We start from the raw sequence: 20,595 nt of genomic DNA, 5'->3' as shown, positions 1-20,595 counted from the left end.
TACTAATTAAATGATAATTTTACTCCTGAAACTAATTGATTCTGTTAATTTTAACCACCCGTACATAAAAGTTTATATTTTTAATATTTAGCAAGTACTAATTGAAAAATGCAACAAACTTGGGTGGAAAATAAGTCTTTTGGCCAAATTTTAACTGTTAACCACCATATATTTTTTTTTCCCCAAAAAGGAAGTGGGATGGATGAGTGAAACTTGTCGAATCGATCTACCAAATTGATATCTAGCTGCCCAAATCACAGAATCGTTGACAATATTCAAAAAGTTGTCGCCTGTTTAGAGCATTTACGTGCTTTGGCAAATCGATATATCAATATGCACCACCGAATGCCATGATATTACAAGAGAGAATAATAATATTGACTTTAATTATTAAACGTATGTCGCAAATCAAAGATTGCTTTTAGATTCTAGTTCCACCCACTTTTCTCTGCATACTATTAATTTAAACATTGTAGTAGTACCTCTGTTCACTCATGTTATTCAAATTTTGTCCTTTTACGAGGGGATCTTTTGTTTTTACCACTCAAATCAGTCTTTGGAATTCTGTAATTACATTTAAAATTATCTTATTATATGATGATATATTATTTATGTACGTATTTGTATATTAAAAAATATATATACATATAATTTTATTGAATAAAAAATGTTGGGGACATTAACAATTAGAATAATCAACATTGTCTTTATGCGGCGAGAGGTTGGAGTCTCTTGCTTGCTCCCTACAATTGTGTAAAGGGCATGGAGAATTTTGTTATTCATAATATATAGACATAGGTACAATATATGCACCCACCATTAGTGAATCGTGTTAAAGGCACAAAGTTCTTTTTGAAAAACACATCTCACCGGCCATTTAAATAAGATTGAGGGGAATATTCTTGGTGTTGAATTTGTTTATTTTTTGTATTTGATGCGTTACACATGCTGAGATTTCATTGGGATTTTCGGTTGATATTTGCTTGTGGTTGGGAGTTTTCCATACTCTAGGGTTCTCATTCAACACCTCAATTCTCTAGGTGGACTCTTTGTGATTAGAAGATCATTTTTAATAAAACAATTGTTCAACTTATTGGATTCTACAACTTTTCATAATTGTTTAATCAAATGTTTCCTAGGTCTTTCATAAGTATGCACCTAGCGAATTAATTATCATAGAGCTTTATTTTTAAATTATAAGTGTCATTATAATGTTGATTTAAAATATAATTAAGATATGATATCTTTTTTATTTTTTTGTTTTTGTGAGTGTGTGTATATACATATATCTAAGAGTTTTGAAGCAATCTTAAGTTTATATATAAATTTCATGTGTGGGCATCTATGTACAATCGATCCATACAAATTTGTATGTCACACAGACTTTTATCAACGACTTTTCAACCAACCTTTGATTAACTAATGATTTGTTTTTGTCAGGAGACTAGAAGGCACCAGTATAAGAGAGTTGTTGGAGAACGGTTGCCAGAGAATGAAAGGAAAAAAAATGAAACCCCAAGGGAGAATAGTCACTTTTTAAATTTTGATAGAGAAAAATTGTTAAATTTTTAATTTTGGAGAAATATGATAAATTTTTAGTTTTTAAATTTTTTTAGCTAAATAATATTTTTATCTTTAATTATAATAGAAATTATAATAGAATTATTAGTATTTAGGTTTTTAAAAGTTAATGGGTATAAATATTATTTTATCAAACCTTAGAGGGGAATAAGTTTTGGCCTAGAGATAAAGCAATTAGCTGCCACCTGAACAAAATAACCATGAGAAAATTATGTATACATCAACGCCAGGTGTAAACATGAAGTTTATAATTTTAAGAAACGCTTACAATTATGATCTTGGAATTTGTCAAAACACAAATATATTTTTGTACCATAAAGGTGCCTCTATCAATTAACCTTTTCTTTCCTTTTGTAATGAGTAATTTCATTTAGGTCAGAACTACTTATATCAAATAAGATAAATCTCAAATCAAATAACTAATTTTATAACTGAAAAATCTTAAATGACTAATAATCCTAAAAGGAGGCGAATAGGATTATCTAAAAATTTTTGACAAACTAGAAATCTTAAACAAATTTATAATCCGTCACAATCAAACAAGTAAATTTAACAAGATATTCAAGCAAATCTAATAATCAACAAACACAAGTAATTAATCACAAACAATATTCAACAAATTATCAAAACATATAACACAAATATAAAATATAAAGTAAAGAGAGTAGGAAAAAGAAATGTTCAAGATTTATAGTAGTTCGAAGTTTTCTCTTCTAAGTCACTTACATCCACTTCTTCAAGTAACCCACTTGATGTGTTACTCATAATGATAACGTTTTTTTATAATAGTTTTTTGAGATTTTGTTTACGTACACTAGTTATTTGAGATTGTGTCAAACTCAATAGTTATCCAACAGTCGAATTCTTGAAATGCGTCACTCTAGGGACGAACGTCCTTTTTTGCACCTTCATAATTCAATTTTAGAAGCTTTAGACATAAAGGGACTGGTAGGGGGCTGCCAGAGAAATGGGCGTCCTCGTCATGGGAATAGACATTTTTGATCTGGGAATGAGCATCCCTATTTTGGGGATGGGCGTCCTTATTTATTTGACAAAATTTTTTGAGAGTTCCAAACTTGCAAGGATGGACATGGGATTAGTGTTCCATAGGGGATGGGAGTTCCATATCTTAAAAGTTGAAAAACCTGCATTTCGTTCATCTTTTGGCATAAGAATTTTATATTGTAGACTTAATTTGTTTAATAAATAAAAATTAACAATTTTAAACTTAGTTTTGACATAATCAAAATACCTAAGGTCTAACAATAATCACTGAATTAGATAAGTCAAAAATTTTATCTTAATATGTCACTAGAGGAGATTTGAATCTATGTGTTTTTATACATAAAACCTCATATTTGGTCACTCAAGTCATGCTATTCAATTAACCTATTTTAATTAATATTAACTATTAAAATTTAATGAAATGTGTCCACTTTGAAGCCCTAAAATGTTGAAAACTGCTGCAATTCCTGGGTACAGAAATCTGAAACACCATAAAGTTAATTATATGATTACAATAACATAATTAAAATGACCCTACTAAAATAGGGTTTTCCAAATGTGATTAGTGGGATTAAACAAGTGTGCAATGAGTTGAATTTATGTTTGTATTGAAAGTTGACAAAGCGCATTGAGAAGAGTGGCGAGGTGAGTGGAAGAATTTTATTCTTGGAATAAATTATTCCATTTAATCTCTTTGCTTCATCCTTTTGATTATATATGTTGTTTCCAACGATATAATGTGGCCTCGATTGACTGATATTTTTTCGTGTTCTTGATGTACTTTGGTCTTCCGTTGAAGTCAATGTTGAGGATCTTGCTCATCAATGTGTGACACAGTCTTCATTCTGTTCTATCAACTCATCTATATGATATTGGTGAAGGAACTAAAGAGGTGTCTTAGAAACTATTTGTTGAATATATGGATAAATTTCTGTCACAGAAAAAACCAATACATGCATTTAGTTTTATAATAAAATTATATGTATCTATTTTGAGTATATAAATTAGTATATACTTCATGTGTGTTATCATATGATTAAATGATTTTGAATTAAAGATAAAATAACACTTGACAATATGATAATACACATAAATATATATTCATTTAATATATGGATATATTAAAATTAAATTCTGGGTGCAAATATTTCTCTTTTCTTTTTCCTATCCGCAACAATGGGGATTATCATCAAGATTCAGTGCATAATAATCTTCTGTCGTGGTGATAATCAATCATAAATCAATAGAGAAAGCCAAAATAATTCATCTGTCTCTCTCTAAAAAGTCAGATACAAAATCATATTAATGCATTAGCTACAACATAATCTGCCTTTTCTGGCTACTAATCCACCGATTCTTTCCAGCCTTATTCAATCAACAGCCTCATGACACACAAAAGAAAAGAAAATATTTGCATTGACTTTGTGTTCATGCTTCTCATTCTGGCCTTATCGGCAAGCTAAAGTAAATCCAACACAAATTTTTATTTTAGATAGAGGACATGGGATATGCCATATGTATCTAAATTACTGCTCCCATAAAACTTTTTTTCTCCACTACTTCAAGATATGAAATGGAGAATATGTATTGGGTTATGGATAGGGATCATAATGACATTTTAATTTTTTTTTTTTTTCTATGGCAAATGATTTGTTGGATCAGTTTAAGCTTAATTTCTTATCAACAAAATGATGATCCTTTTGATAGACCGCATTTTATAAGTCTGAGATGTATGCAACTCTACATTTGTATTGCTAAATATATGGTTAATTTTTGAAGTTGTTGAGGTCAACTAGGGCTTTTAACAAGGTGGCTGATGAGACATACAATAGGTAGACTGTCTAATGAGAAAAACGTTGAAGAGAAGTAGTGGATCAATAAAACTATATGCATAATTTTGTATATATATAATGATATATTATTATGTAATTGAATATCGTTTTCTCTTTAATTTTTAATTATATAATTACATAATGATACATCATTATTTGTACATAAAATTATACATAAAAATTATGCATATAATAGCTATAAAGTGTGTACTCACTATTGAGCATTGACCGGTGTATTGCATGCATGGGATAAAATGAAGTTTTGTCCTTTACTTCGAAATCATTTTTTTATATATATATAAAACTCTATATATATATAAGTTCAACATAAAATATACAATTTTGGGTTTTTGTTTGGTAATTAATTAGAGTGTTATACTAATCTGATATGATGTGCTATTATTACTCATAATTTTATTGTTAATTTTATAAACCTTACTGGGTATTCGATTTGCCCATTAGAATTTATACCTTACAGTTGGTCATCTCATATTTTATTTATAATTGTATATTAAAAATTTAATTTTTTGTCGTGTAATGAATATTATATGATGCAGTTTTTAAAAAATAAAATAATAATAAAAATAATAAAAAATCTAATTAACACATCATCATTTTAGAAAATAACATAAATACGTTTAAAAATATAAAGACTTTTCATATGTACCTTTATTATATCGTTATTTTCTTTAAAAATTATATCGATTTATATCAGTATTATCTATCATATTATATGATAAATCTATTGTATTATATTAATTTAAAATATCTTATAATATATATTATTTTTATCTATATTTTATTATATTATAAAATATGTATTATATATTATAAGATATTTATAATTATATTTGTAATCACAGGTAGAGCAATGTTGAAAACAAAATTAGACCGAGGATTGATGGACCTGGGCTGATAATAAAGCCAAGTACTTCCAGTTAATTTTTCGTAGGCCTATATTGACGTAGTCAAACTCAACCCAGTTTTATTATTCTTTTCATCTTGGGTTTCCGTGATTGAAGTTTCTAAGCAGCAGCCCCTAATTGAAGTCAAAACGGACAACTATTTATTAATCAGCATATCGTTACCACGCCCAATTTTGCAACTATCCATGGTCAAACCTTCAAGTCATTAAAATTGATCTTCACCCTTCGTTCCTACATTTCATAATAATCAATGGTCTCAACCACATCGGATGACAACATATGTATGCCGCCCTAAATTATTGACTTTGTTCTATTTTACTTAGCTGCAAAGTATTTCATGCAAATGGGCAACTATATATACATATGTTCATTTTAACTCATCCCCCACATTCTCTCCAACCAACAGCAATTTCATAAGTTTCAATCATCCAAGTCAGATTGTACCATCAACTATGGAAACGGTGAGCTAACTGTAATTTATAAGTTACTGTTCATTTATAAGACAAAATGTTTGGATTTTGATTATAGTTTAATGGGTTTTTTCTCCTTTGATTTGTTGCATTGCAGCCTCTTAAACTTGTAACTGAGGTAAAGCTCTTATCTCTACTGCTATTCCTTAGTCTTTGTGATTAAAGTAGCATTGTCAAACTATCTGGCTAACTTTGTTGAAATACCTTCTTCATCTCAGATAGAATTTATCAACCCATCTCAAAGAGTTAAATCTGTTGATCTCCATCCAACTCAACCATGGTATTGTTGTCCCTCTTTGAATTAGGTTCAATATGTTATATTTTTGTGTATAGTTCAGGTTAATATTAAAATTTATCTCATGATAATTTACTGCAGGATCCTGGCAAGTTTGTATTCGGGAACTGTGCGTATCTGGAACTACCAATCTCAGGTAACAGCACCAAAATGATGGGGTTACTGATTTTTAAATGATAAAGATTTCTTGAATTTTCTACACCTAAGTAAGTTTGTTTTACTCTTTTCCAGTCTCTGGAGAAGTCTTTCAAGGTCACTGAGTCACCAGGTACATGACATATATTTTCTAAATTATACACATTTTTTTTCTCTATCTTCTTGGTGATCAATTTTAGTTGACAAGATGAAAAATTGTGTTTCAATGTGTGTTTGCAGTCAGGACAGCAAAGTTCATACCTCGCGAGGACTGGTTTGTTTGTGCTTCTGATGACAAATTTATTCGAGTTTACAATTACAACACCACGGAAAAGGTTAAAGAATTTGAGGCACATGAAGATTACATTAGGTCTGTGTCTGTTCATCCTACATTACCATATGTGTTGTCGTCATCCGATGACAAGCTTATCAAGCTCTGGGATTGGGAGAAGGATTGGGAGTGTACTCGAATTTTCAACGGACATTCACATTATGTAATGCAAGTAGCATTTAATCCCAAAGATCTCAACACTTTTGCAAGTGCCTCACTTGATTGTACCATAAAGGTATGCCTGATATTTCATACATATTCTTTGTTCGGTTTAAATCACCTAGTTATGATCTAATATTGCTCCCCCACTTAGATTTGGAATTTAGACTCATCAGCTGCAAAGTTTTCCTGGGATGCGCATTCGAAAGGGATTAATTGTGTCGACTACTTTGTGAGAAGTGATAAAGCATTTCTCATAACTGGTTCTGATGATTGTACTGCTAAGGTTTGCAACTTGTTCATTAGCCATGATTGAATTTTGTTTATGTCACGGATGAGTAGCAATTTGACATGCCCAGTAAATCATGTTTGAATAGGTTTGGGACTACGAAACCAAAAGTTGTGTTGAAACCCTAGAAGGCCACACTAACAATGTTACTGCAGTGTGCATCCATCCTGAGCTTCCCATCGTCATTACAGTCTCCGAGGATCAGACTATCCGCGTATGGAATAGTTCTACATTCAGGTACCAGTGTATCGGTTGATGATTTCTAAATTCCAAATTTAAATGACTGAGTAGTCAGTTACAGACATTGCAGCTTTGATATCTTTTATCAGTGTTTCCCCAAGTCTAGTTTTGAATTTGTGATTTATCCGCGCAGGCTTGAGAATACACTAAACTTTGGTCTTGAACGAGTTTGGGGAGTTGGATGCACGAAAGGTTCAAACCAGTAAGTTTGTTGTTTATTTTCCTTTGGACAATGTTTTTCCCTAATTGATTAGCTTATGACACATCATTTGCAATGTTAAACGAGGTTTTTCTATGAATTTATCTTTCATCAAACCAAAAATGACCCGCAATCTGTTACTTCTGTGAGCAGGGTTGCCTTTGGAAGTGACAAAGGAACCATTATGGTCAAAATTATTAGCATTTGAGGTTGCATTTCTGAGACAACTGTAGTGTGTTTTGAAGACATGAAGATCAGAAGAAATAATGACTGCCAATGGCTAGTCTTGCTCTTTATATTACATGTTAATCTAGCTTTTGTATCATGATTTGCAATCTTTTGCGCTTGTATTGGACTTGTTATATCTACCTTTTGTCTGATATTCAGTTGAATAAATGGATTTCATCAACAAAATTGCCCCCTCTAATTTGTCATGTTGCTGCATACTCTTGACTACATAGACTTACAGGCCTCTCGATTATAAACTTTAAAACTGTAATTACTTTCTGGGTTATTTATTTACCAATAAACTTTGCTAGAAGCTTTATTGATAATTACAAGTTAATGCAGCAAATGATTTGAAGAAGAGGAAATAGTCTTCAATGAAACAAATATACCATATCATCTTGATTAAGTAGTGTGCATATTAGAAGCCACTAATGAAAGAAAGAGGACCTTCTTCTCAACTAATTAATTTTAGAAGAAAATTCAGGCCTGGAAACCTGCACTTTTCACAGACTTGACAAACATAAAAGACTTGAAACCTCACAAAGAATTTCTTCCATTACCAAGAGCAAGTTCTATATTTTAGGCCAAAAATTGAGAGTCCTAAAAACATTGCAAACAACAGAATTCTGTTTATCAATACAACTGTTAATTAATACCGCTGAAAAGGTCATTTACGACGCATCCTATGGCTGTAAAAAGCCAAATCTTTTCTTGTGGAATACAAACTTATGTCATAAATTGAAAAATAAAACATCTGCATTATGGACAGCAAGTATGGGTGTGGATTCTGTTTCCGCTATTAGTTACATGAATTGAATGTGAAACTCAGACTGTACAAGAATGCAGCCCCCAAAGGCCTATAAACAAATTCAAAATATTCAATCAACAAGCAGCAACCATGGAGAGAACTAAGTCAAGGTGCCTTGTGATAACGGCCTTTATGATGATGATAATAATCAATCTCTCAGTGGCCGAAGTGCAGGCCAGACTTGAAACATGCTAGCAGAGATGTGCTGAGGAGTGTGCTCACAGTGAAGTTGCTGAAGTCTGCAACACCATATGTGGCAAAAACTGCGAGACTCCATCGCCTCTGACAACACTTATAACTGGAAGCTTGGCTGTGCAACTTCCTTATGCTCCATCTTCAAATTGGGTTTTTATATACAATCCCTTCGTTTGTTTATTGATTCGATTACATGATCCTAACTAGCTTAAAATAGTTGTATATATTTTGTTACATATGCAGAAGCACTGGAAGGTTGTGTGGAATCATGCACCCTCAACTGCCAAGAGCCTTTCTTTTACCCCTTGATTTTGATGTAAACATATTCAGTCTGTCAAAAATACTATAAGAGAATCCAGTTATACAAGATCTTACTAAGATATGCATGGTTGTTTTGTTAAGTAGCTTCTGTATCTTTCTCTTTCAGAGCAAATGATTAAACTATACTTATAGTAACAAAGGAGGAAGAAAATAAATATTCAAAGGATAAATGGGCAACCTAATTCAATTAAAAAAAAGGCCAAAAGACTTAGTCCCACCAAACGTTTAGTAAAATCCTAAACTATCAATAGTTAACTTTCAAAAAATATAATGCTCACAATTCTATTAAAATTCATTACTAGTGTTAAAAGTAAAAATATCATTTAATTAAAAATATTAAATTAATTAACAATTTATTATATTCCTCTAAATTTAAAAATATAATAATTTCTTCTTATTTAAAGTTTAAAAATTGATCATTTGTCACTTAGGGTTTTTTAACTCGCTGGAAATTAGTAAACTTTGTTGTCTCTGATGCATTCTCTCTCCCTCCTGTCTTTTCTATCCCTGGTCGGTCTCTCTCCCTCTTTTTGACAAGAGCAAAATCGTCTTTGTCTTAGGACTCAACAATATTCAGATAATAATTAGTTTAATATGATAATAACAACATCCATGCATTTTAGGAATCTATCACATTGAAGAAAAACAAAGCTTCTCATTCATTCGTGGTAAGCTTAAGCTATTTCCTTTTTGTCATAATTTTTTCGCTGTGGAGTACATGCTGGGGCATGATGAAGGCAGTTAATCCATTATTTATAAATGTAATTAATATTAATTCCACAAAGTTTTATGTTGCTATGGTAACAGAAATGTAATATTCATGGAAAAAGATCTTTTAGTATGATTTAGGTAGGCATTTTTTGTTTGTTTGATCAACATTAATATAATTTACGTTATGTTTGTCCAGTTGAATGAGTAGTGCTAGCAGACATGATCAAGAAGGAGAGACAGCACCAAAGAGGGAGATACAGTGTCAGAAAAGTGTTGGACAAGCAACTGTTCACCAAAAAATTTATTAAAAAATTGAAATTCTAGAGTAGATTATGTAATTTTTTAAAACTTAGGAGTGGAAAAAAAATATTTATTTTTAGAGTTTAAGAGAGAAAATAAAATAAAATTTTTTTAATATCATTAATCAAACAACAGTTTTATCCATAAAATTAATAAATTTTATCTAATTCTAAAATTATGGATTAAATCTGGGGTCTAAATATTTAAAAATTTATGGATAAAACATTCACTTTACATTAAACCTGGGGTCGGACAAATCATTTGGCCTTTTAACAAAAACAATGATACAGTAATAATGCAATGAATTTGTAACAAACAAACAACAATCTTATAAAAATGAATATTATTATTGATTTTATTATTTATACTTGCACAGTTGATTTCTTTTTTACCTTACAAATCTTGTAATTTTTTTTTCAATTAATAGGATTAACAAAACAATGTAAAATGAATTATGGGGCCCAGTATGCCAGCATGGCGCATGTACTGCCACGTCACAACTTGATTAGTGAACAGAGAGAAAGCGACTGGCTAACGCAAATATTGATCTTTCTCTGATTTCAGATCCACCAACAGTGTGTCGTTTTATCATATATCCTCCCGCACACGATTTCCATCTGTGCAGTGGCACACCCGTAAATACAAATCTTAAGGATCTCGCTCTTCATATTTGCACACGCCGAGCTCCCTCTCTCCCTCTGGATCTAAATTAATATCTCCCCCAACGTAACTTTGATCTCGATTCGTTGGTAATTTCGTCGCAAATCTAATCTTCGAAAATGGTGAGTTGTTTGATCTCTCTGACTATCGTGAACGTTAGATCTGATCACTTCTCTCGTCGTTTTGATTTCATTGTTTGTGAATTTTAGTCTTACTGTAATTCAATGCTGTTATAGTAGGCAGTCAAACGCAGTGTTATGTGTTTGAATTTTGAGTTGAGATCTGGTGTTTGATTGGATCTAATTGTGTCGAGGAATGGAAGTTCGTGAACATTGTTGCTCGTTTTAGGCTTTTAAATAATTCGATGCACGCTTAGTGGTTTGATTACTGAGATGTTTTTTGTCTAATGCTTCTCATTTCTTGTTTAATTACATGAGTTCTGGTCGCTTGTTAAGTAGTTGGATGGTGCTTTCTGTTTTGGATTTTGTAACCGTTAGTTGGCAATTGAATGGGACCTTTGGGTTTTGAATTGTGTTGAGATCCGGTTTTTAATTGGATCTGTTGGCTTGCGTCTGTGTTTGGCTGCTAAGATAATGATCGAAAGTTGGAGGCAGTTTAGGGATATTGCAACTGGTTTTAGGCTTTTTTTGGAAGTTTAAAATTAGAAGGTTAGTGGCATGTATTATTTGATGTAGTACTGATTTTTTTGTTTGGTTTTGTTGTGTGTTACCAGCCGCTCAGACTTGAAATCAAGGTACTGTTTTTTTCTTTAGAAGATTACATCTCTCTTTTGTGCTCATTTATTTGTCTAATAGTCCATTTCAAATTTTTAAGAAATTTTGGGAATAATTTTGTTAAAATGATAATTGGATCAGAGAAAACTTGCACAAAGATCAGAGAGAGTTAAGTCTGTGGATTTACATCCAACCGAACCATGGTAACTATAATCTACTTTACAAATTTGTAGCATTATGTGTTAGTGCATGGAGATTAACATAACTTATATGGTTGTAATTTTAGGATTCTGGCAAGTTTGTATTCTGGAACTGTTTGTATTTGGAATTACCAGTCTCAGGTATGAAAATACTACAATTTTGTTATTTCGAGTGCTGCTAGCATTGTCTGGTGGTTATTTAACACATCTAGGCCTCTTATGAGTTTTTTAACTTTTTCATTTGTTTTCGGTTTAACAAAAGAAAAATGTATCTCTCTTGGTGAACCAATCTTGGACTTAACGTGAAATCTTTTTTTTTGAGTTACTTTTAGTTATTGGGAGGTTTTTCCTAGTATTCATAGATAATCTAAATGTTTTTGCTATTGCTACAGACTATGGCCAAGTCATTTGAGGTCACTGAGTTGCCAGGTAAACTCTAGATATGTATGCTATCAGTTAGTTTTATGTTTTTTCTTTTTCCTCTTTTTCTCCCCAATGAGGTCTCTACTATCCTCTGATGCCCAAATAATGCCAATGCAGTCAGGTCAGCAAAGTTTGTAGCACGCAAGCAATGGGTTGTTGCTGGAGCTGATGACATGTTTATTCGTGTATACAATTACAATACAATGGACAAAATTAAAGTATTTGAGGCACATACGGATTACATTAGGTGCATTGCTGTCCATCCTACCCTTCCATATGTGCTGTCATCATCTGATGATATGCTCATAAAACTATGGGGGACTGGGAGAAGGGTTGGATGTGTACTCAGATATTTGAGGGACATTCTCACTATGTCATGCAAGTAACATTTAATCCTAAAGATACCAACACCTTTGCCAGTGCATCCCTTGATTGCACTATAAAGGTAAATTGGTGATTTACATTGATAATCATTGATGCAATTCTTGATTCATGTGATATAGCCATGCTGAAACTGCACTATTTATGTGTTAACCTCCAGATTTGGAACCTTGGTTCCCCCGACCCCAATTTTACATTGGATGCCCATCAGAAAGGAGTAAACTGTGTTGATTATTTTACTGGTGGTGATAAACCTTATCTGATCACTGGTTCAGATGATCATACTGCTAAGGTTTGACTCTAATTTTTCATTTTGTTTTCAACAAACTGATCGTTCATTTTTGTCAATCAAGAATCGATTGTTAACATATCATAAGAAGCAGGTGTGGGATTATCAAACCAAAAGTTGTGTCCAGACACTAGAGGGCCACACTCACAATGTCTCTGCAGTTTGTTTTCATCCTGAGCTCCCTATTATCATAACTGGTTCTGAGGATGGGACTGTTCGCATTTGGCATGCAACCACATATAGGTAACCGTTGTGTTAGTGTCTTATTTTCAAGGATTTCAAACTGATGAACACTGCTCAGCCTTTTTATTTTAGTAGTTTTTGTTTCTCAAATAAGAATTAGCTATTATATTTCAAATGCAAACTTTGATTTCCCTTTCTACCAACTTTAATTTAAACCTTTTTTGTATGATCCCTTAGCTACTTTTGTATTGTAATCATCATTAATTCTGAATGTTTGTTATTTCTGATTGAGCCAATGGAGTTCTGCTTACCCTTCCTAAACTGATTTAATTGACTTGTAGGCTTGAAAACACATTGAATTATGGTCTTGAAAGAGTTTGGGCGGTTGGATATATGAAAGGTTCACGCAGGTGAGTATCTTCATGATTTTTCTTCTTCATCTTGTTGATTTTCTTATCTAATCTTTCGTGGTTAGTCTTGTATGATATTTTCTAATGGTTCAATAACATCATGGCACTCCCATTGTTCTCACCTTTGACTAATTTTCCATTTCAAGTTCTCTTGTCCAAGTATAAAATCCATCTTATGATAAATATGTGAAGAGTTAGATCTCTGTATTCTTCTTCTGAAGTTACAAAGTTTCTGTAGATGCAAAATATCACCTTTTTTTTAGATCATGACATTTTTACTATTCATTTTTGTTGGACAGAATTGTAATTGGTTATGATGAAGGAACTATTATGGTGAAAATAATATTCATAATTTTTAGATCACATGTTTGAAAGCACCCACGTGTATAATAATATTCATAATTTATGCCGTCTATGTGTGTGTATGACATCAAGCCAAATTCATCTTTAAATAAGAATAATTATTAATACCATTCAAGTGACAAAAAGATAAATAAGAATAATACTTAAGGGAACACAATTTGTTAAGAAAATAAACAAAATTTTATCTATTGATCAATGGGTTATTTGAATTACAAGATTTCATGCCTTGGTGTATACATATTTTTCTTAACCCACTAGGAAAACTTATAATACTAGATAAATTTATTAAATTATGACATTCGAATAAAAAAATTTAATTAATTCTAATTTTGATAAACTTTAGGCAAATAACATTAATTATATTAAATACAACTTTCCTAAATATAAATAATCTAAAATGTATTTATTTCTTAAGTTAAAAATACAACTCGACTTATTAATTAGATCTCTATGACACTTAGGAAACTAATTTTATATAAAATTAAAGACGTTGGCATATCATTATTCTTATAATCTTGGAGAATTTTAATTCATTATTTTATAATCTTTACGTAAATCTTACAAAATTAAAATTGAATGATTATATTTTGTTCATATAAATTAAATCTTACCTAGTTTTCTGTCTTTGTTGTTTTTCTATAGAAAATTCTTAAGATTTGCTTCTCTTATTTGTTTCATTGTGCTGTGTGCTGCATGCATATGCATATTAAATCCATTATATATAAGAGTGTACGTAATTTGATTCAAACAATAAAATTTGATAAGAGATAAAGATGCCAAAGAGAGGAGGTTTGGAGAAGGGGGAGTCGTCATCGCGGCGGGGCGGGGCGGGGCGGGGCAGGGGGGGGGGTGTGGGGGAAGTGAACACCGGAGGAGTTGCCACCAGGAATTAGAACCTAACAAAAAAAATATAATTTTTTAAAGTTTAATCATAAAAAGAAATTATTAGTTTTTTAAACTAATAGAAAAAATATGAAAATATTTTATTATTTTTAATATATTACTAATTAAATGATAATTTTACTTCTGAAACTAATTGATTTTGTTAATTTTAATCATCCGTACATAAGAGTTTATATTTTTAATATTTAGCAAGTACTAATAGATAGATGCAACAAACTTGGGTAGAAAATAATTATTTTGGCCAAATTTTAACTATTAACCACATATATATTTTTTTTCCCAAAAAGGAAGTGGGATGGATGAGTGAAACTTGTCGAATCGATCTACCAAATTGATATCTAGCTGCCTAAATCACAGAATCGTTGACAATATTCAAAAAGTTGTCACCTGTTTAGAGCATTTACGTGATTTGGCAAATCGATATATCAATATGCACCACCAAATGCCATGATATTACAAGAGAGAATAATAATATTGACTTTAATTATTAGACGTATGTAGCAAATCAAAGATTGCTTTTAGATTCTAGTTCCACGCACTTTTCTCTGCATACTATTAATTTAAACATTGTAGTACCTCTCTTCACTTATGTTATTCGAATTTTGTCCTGTTACGAGAGGATCTTTTGTTTTCATCACTCAAACTAGTTTTTGAAATTCTGTGATTACACTTAAAATCATCTTATTATATGATGATATATTATTTATATACTTATTTACATATATATATATATAATTTTTTTGAATAAAAAATGTTGGGGACATTAACAATTAGAATAATCAACATTGTCTTTATGCGGCGAGAGGTTGGAGTTTCTTGCTTGCTCCCTACAATTGTGTAAAGGGCATGGAGAATTTTGTTATTCATAATATATAGACATAGGTACAATATATGCACCCACCATTAGTGAATCGTGTTAAAGGCACAAAGTTCTTTTTGAAAAACACATCTCACCGGCCATTTAAATAAGATTGAGGGGAATATTCTTGGTCTTGAATTTGTTTATTTTTTTCATTTGATGCGTTACACATGCTGAGATTTCATTGGGATTTTTGGTTGATATTTGCTTGTGGTTGGGAGTTTTCCATACTCTAGGGTTCTCATTCAACACCTCAAGTCTCTAGGTGGACTCTTGTATTAGAAGATAATTTTTAATAAAACAATTGTTCAACTTATTGGATTCTACAACTTTTCATTATTGTTTAATCAAATGTTTCCTTGGTCTTTCATAAGTATACACCTAGCGAATTAATTATCATAGAGCTTTATTTTTAAATTATAAGTGTCATTATAATGTTGATTTAAAATATAATTAAGATATAATATCTTTTTTTGTTTTGTTTTTGCGAGTGTGTGTGTATATACATATATCTAAAAGTTTTGAAGCAATCTTAAGTTTATATATAAATTTTATGTGTGCGCATCTATGTACAATCGATCCATACAAATTTGTATGTCACACAGACTTTTGTCAACGACTTTTCAACCGACCTTTGATTAACTAATGATTTGTCTTTGTTAGGAGACTAGAAAGCACCAGTATAGGAGAGTTATTGGAGAACGATCGCCAGAGAATGAAGGAAAAAAATGAAACCCTATGGGAGAATAGTCACCTTTCAAATTTTGATAGAAAAAAATTGTTACATTTTTAAATTTGGGGAAATATAATAAATTTTTAGCTTTTAAAATTTTTTTAGTTAAATAACATTTTTATCTTTAATCATAACAGAAATTTTAACAAAATTATGGATATTTATGTTTTTAAAAGTTAATAGATATAAATTTACAATTTCATCAAACCTTAAATGAGAATAAGTTTTGGCCGAGAGATAAAGCAATTAGCTGCCAGCTGAACAAAATGGCCATGAGAAAATTATGTATACATCAACGCCAGGTGTAAACACGAAGTTTATAATTTTAAGAAGGCCAAACGACTATTTTCCACCCAAGGTTTAGCGTTTTCTCAAATGTCCCCCTTTTAACTATGAAAACACCAAACACCTACCCATAGCCGGTTAGATTTAACAGAACCTTAACGCCTAAAAATTTTATCTCTTTTTGCCTCTCAAAACTTTAAAAACTAACATTTTTTCTCAGCCTAAGTTTTAAAAAACCGCAGTTTCACCCTAGGGTTTGGTTTTGAAATCTCCGGCGACCTCTCCGGCTCCGTTGCCGACGGCCTCTTCCTCCCGAAGCAACCTCTCCTTCCGGCGATATCTTTCCTCCCATTTGGAGGTCCGATCAACGTCCGGAGACGCCGTGGGAGACGAAGACGAAGCCGTCGTCTTCGTCTCCGGGTGCCGATCGGATCTCCAAAAGAGAGGAAAGAGATCGCCGGAATAAGAGGTTGCTTCGGGAGGGAGAGGCCGTCGGCAACGGAGCCGGAGAGGTCGCCGGAGATTTCAAAACCAAACCCTAGGGTGAAACTGCAGTTTTTTAAAACTTAGGTTGGGGGAAAATTTTAGTTTTTAAAGTATAGGGGGGTAAAATTATATTCTATTTTAGTTTATTTTTAATATTATAGCGAAAATGACGATTTTACCCTTACCACCATTAGGGTTTTGTTAAATCTAACCGATCATTGGTGGGTGTTTGGTGTTTCCATAGTTAAAGGGGGGACATTTAAGAAAACGCTAAACCTTGGGTGGGAAATAGTCGTTTGGCCTTTTAAGAAACACTTAACAATTATGATCTTGGAATTTGTCAAAATAGAAATATATTTTTGTACCATAAAAGTGCCTCTATAAATATACAAGTTATTTAAACTAGATAATGTGGCTGGCATTTTAGGGAAAGAAGTCAAAGTTTCTTTGAGAATAGAAGGAAATACAGTTCAGTTTGATTTCAATGTGGGGAAAATTAGATGATTTTATGATAATATAAATTACTCAAAACAGCAGTGTTTGGATTATGGATACGTGTTCTATCAATTAACCTTTTCTTTTTTTTTTGTAATGAAAAATTTTATTTAGATCAGAACTAATCATACTGAATAAGATAAATCTCAGATCAAGTAACTAACTTCACAATTGGAAAATCTTAAACGACTAATAATCTTAAAGGGAGGTGAATAGGGTTATCTAAAAATTTTTGACCAACTAAAAATTTTAAACAAATTTATAATCCATCACAACCAAATAAGTAAATTTAACAAGATATTCAAACAAATCTAATAATCAACAAACACAAGTAATTAATCACAAACAATATTCAACAAATTATCAAAACATATAACACAAATATAAAATATAAAGTAAAGAGAGTAGGAAAATGAAATGTTCAAGATTTATAGTAGTTCGGAGTTTTCTCTTCCAAGTCATTTACATCCACTTTTTCAAGTAACCCACTTGATGTTTTACTCATAAAGATAACATTTTTTTATAATAGTTCTTTGAGATTTTGTTCACATACACTAGTTATTTGAGATTGTGTCCAACTCAATATTTATCCAACAGTCGAATTCTTGAAATGTGTCACTCTAGGGATGGACGTCCTTTTTTGCACCTTCATAATTCAATTTTAGAAGCTTTAGACATAAAGGGACTGGTAGGGGGCTCCCAGAGAAATGGGCGTCCTCGTCATGAGAATAGACATTTTTGATCTGGGAATGAGCATTCCTATTTTGGGGATGGCGTTCTTATTTATTTGACAAAAAATTTTTAGAATTCCAAACTTGCAAGGATGGACATGGGACTAGTGTCCCATAGGGGATGGGAGTTCCATATCTTAAAAGTTGAAAAACCTACATTTCGTTCATCTTTTGGCATAAGAATTTTATATTATAGACTTAATTTGCTTAATAGATAAAAATTAACAACTTTAAACTAAGTTTTGACATAATCAAAATATCTAAGGTCTAACAATAATCACTGAATTAGGTAATGTTACTGGAGGAGATTTGAATCTGTGTTTTTATACATAAAACCTCATATTTTGTCACTCAAGTCATGCTATTCAATTAACCTATTTTAATTAATATTAACTATTAAAATTTAATGAAATGTGTCCACTTTGAAGCCCTAAAATGTTGAAAACTGCTGCAATTTCTAGGTACAGAAATCTGAAACACCATAAAGTTAATTATATGATTACAATAACATAATTAAATTGACCCTACTAAAATAGGGTTTTCCAAATGTGATTAGTGGGATTAAACAAGTGTGCAATGAGTTGAATTTATGTTTGTATTGAAAGTTGACAAAGCGCATTGAGAAGAGTGGCGAGGTGAGTGGAAGAATTTTATTCTTGGAATAAATCATTCCATTTAATCTCTTTGCTTCATCCTTTCGATTATATATGTTGTTTCCAACGATATAATGTGGCCTCGATTGACTCATATTTTTTCGTGTTCTCGATGTACTTTGGCCTTCCGTTGAAGTCAATGTTGAGGATCTTGCTCATCAATGCGTGACACAGTCTTCATTCTGTTCTATCAACTCATCTATATGATATGGGTGAAGGCACTAAAGAGGTTTCTTAGAAACCAGTTGAATATATGGATAAATTTCTGTCACAGAAAAAATTGATATATGCATTTAGTTTTACAATAAAATTATATGTATCTATTTTAAGTATACAAATTGATATATACTTCATATGTGTCATTATGTGATTAAATGATTTTGAATTAAAAATAAAATAATATTTGACAACATGATAATATATATAAATGTGTATCCATTTATATACTCAAAATGGACGTATATAGTATCGCTCTTAGTTTTACAATAAAACTATATATACCCACTTTAAGTAGTTAGTTAGATACTTAAATGATGTGTTATCATATGATTAAATGATTCAATCACATGAGAATATATTATTTAGGTATTCAGTTGAGTATTTAAAATTGAATGTATATAAGATTGCTCATAATCATAAAGGTGTTTATTTATTGGACATATATTTGGATATTTTCTATAATATTTCGTAAATATGAAGGGAGCAAATTATGTTGGATTTAAAAGAGTTTATGTTTTCCACATGAAAAAAATCTCCTTTGATTTGTATACATTTACTTGGTATAAAACTATGAATCATGTTAATGGTAAAGATTTACTTGATAACCCTACGACTAATGTTAGTGGCTCAAATATATGACCAAATAAATAAAGAACAACTCCGATAAAATATTATTTGTAGACTATTATCCAACATACATATAAGATACACATCTTTGAATCTGTTGTAAAGCGTTTGTACACATAAAATATTCATATATTTTAAAAGGAGCATCGAGTTACAACTTTCAAAGAATGTCTCGTATGGTAATTTGAGTAATAAAAGACGACTCTATATATAATAGAGTTATCTAATGATATATTAAAATTACATTTTAGGTTCAAATCTTTCTCTTTTCTTTTTCCTATCCGCAACAATGGGGATTATCATCAAGATTCAGCGGATAATAATCTTCTGTCGTGGTGATAATCAATCATAAATCAATAGAGAAAGCCAAAATAATTCATCTGTCTCTCTCTAAAAAGTCAGATACAAAATCATATTAATGCATTAGCTGCAACCTAATCTGCCTTTTCTGGCTACTAATCCACCGATTCTTTCCAGCCTCATTCAATCAACAGCCTCATGACACACAAAAGAAAAGAAAATATTTGCATTGACTTTGTGTTCATGCTTCTCATTCTGGCCTTATCGGCTAGCTAAAGTAAATCCAACACAAATTTTTATTTTAGATAGAGGACATGGGATGTGCCATATGTATCTAAATTACTGCTCCCATAAAACTTTTTTTCTCCACTACTTCAAGATATGAAATGGAGAATATGTATTGGGTTATGGATAGGGATCATAATGACATTTTAATTTTTTTTTTTTTTTTATGGCAAATGATTTGTTGGATGTCAGTTTAAGCTTAATTTCTTAACAACAAAGTGATGATCCTTTTGATAGACCGCATTTTATAAGTCTGAGATGTATGCAACTCTACATTTGTATTGCTAAATATATGGTTAATTTTTGAAGTTGTTGAGGTCAACTAGGGCTTTAACAAGGTGGCTGATGAGA

General features: G+C 31.3%; 1 protein-coding gene and 1 pseudogene across 1 annotated transcript; both read left to right on the top strand.

The window, feature by feature from the left end:
• The first annotated feature begins 5,671 nt into the window (after positions 1 to 5,671).
• LOC123218065 (coatomer subunit beta'-3-like) lies at positions 5,672 to 7,876 on the top strand. The gene is made up of 10 exons (XM_044639268.1): positions 5,672 to 5,805; positions 5,912 to 5,932; positions 6,033 to 6,094; positions 6,191 to 6,245; positions 6,341 to 6,377; positions 6,485 to 6,810; positions 6,889 to 7,020; positions 7,112 to 7,260; positions 7,397 to 7,465; positions 7,616 to 7,876. Exons 1-10 carry the CDS (start codon positions 5,797 to 5,799, stop codon positions 7,668 to 7,670), a joined length of 915 nt encoding a protein of 304 aa, XP_044495203.1. The 5' UTR covers positions 5,672 to 5,796; the 3' UTR covers positions 7,671 to 7,876.
• Positions 7,877 to 10,614: 2,738 nt separating this feature from the next.
• On the top strand, positions 10,615 to 13,692 carry LOC123218060 (annotated as a pseudogene).
• Positions 13,693 to 20,595: the final 6,903 nt, after the last annotated feature.

Source organism: Mangifera indica, chromosome 6 (genome assembly GCF_011075055.1).
Source record: "Mangifera indica cultivar Alphonso chromosome 6, CATAS_Mindica_2.1, whole genome shotgun sequence".
Lineage (NCBI taxonomy): Eukaryota > Viridiplantae > Streptophyta > Magnoliopsida > Sapindales > Anacardiaceae > Mangifera > Mangifera indica.
The sequence above is the reverse complement of the archived record's forward strand: the minus strand, read 5'-3'. Positions and strand labels throughout refer to the sequence as shown.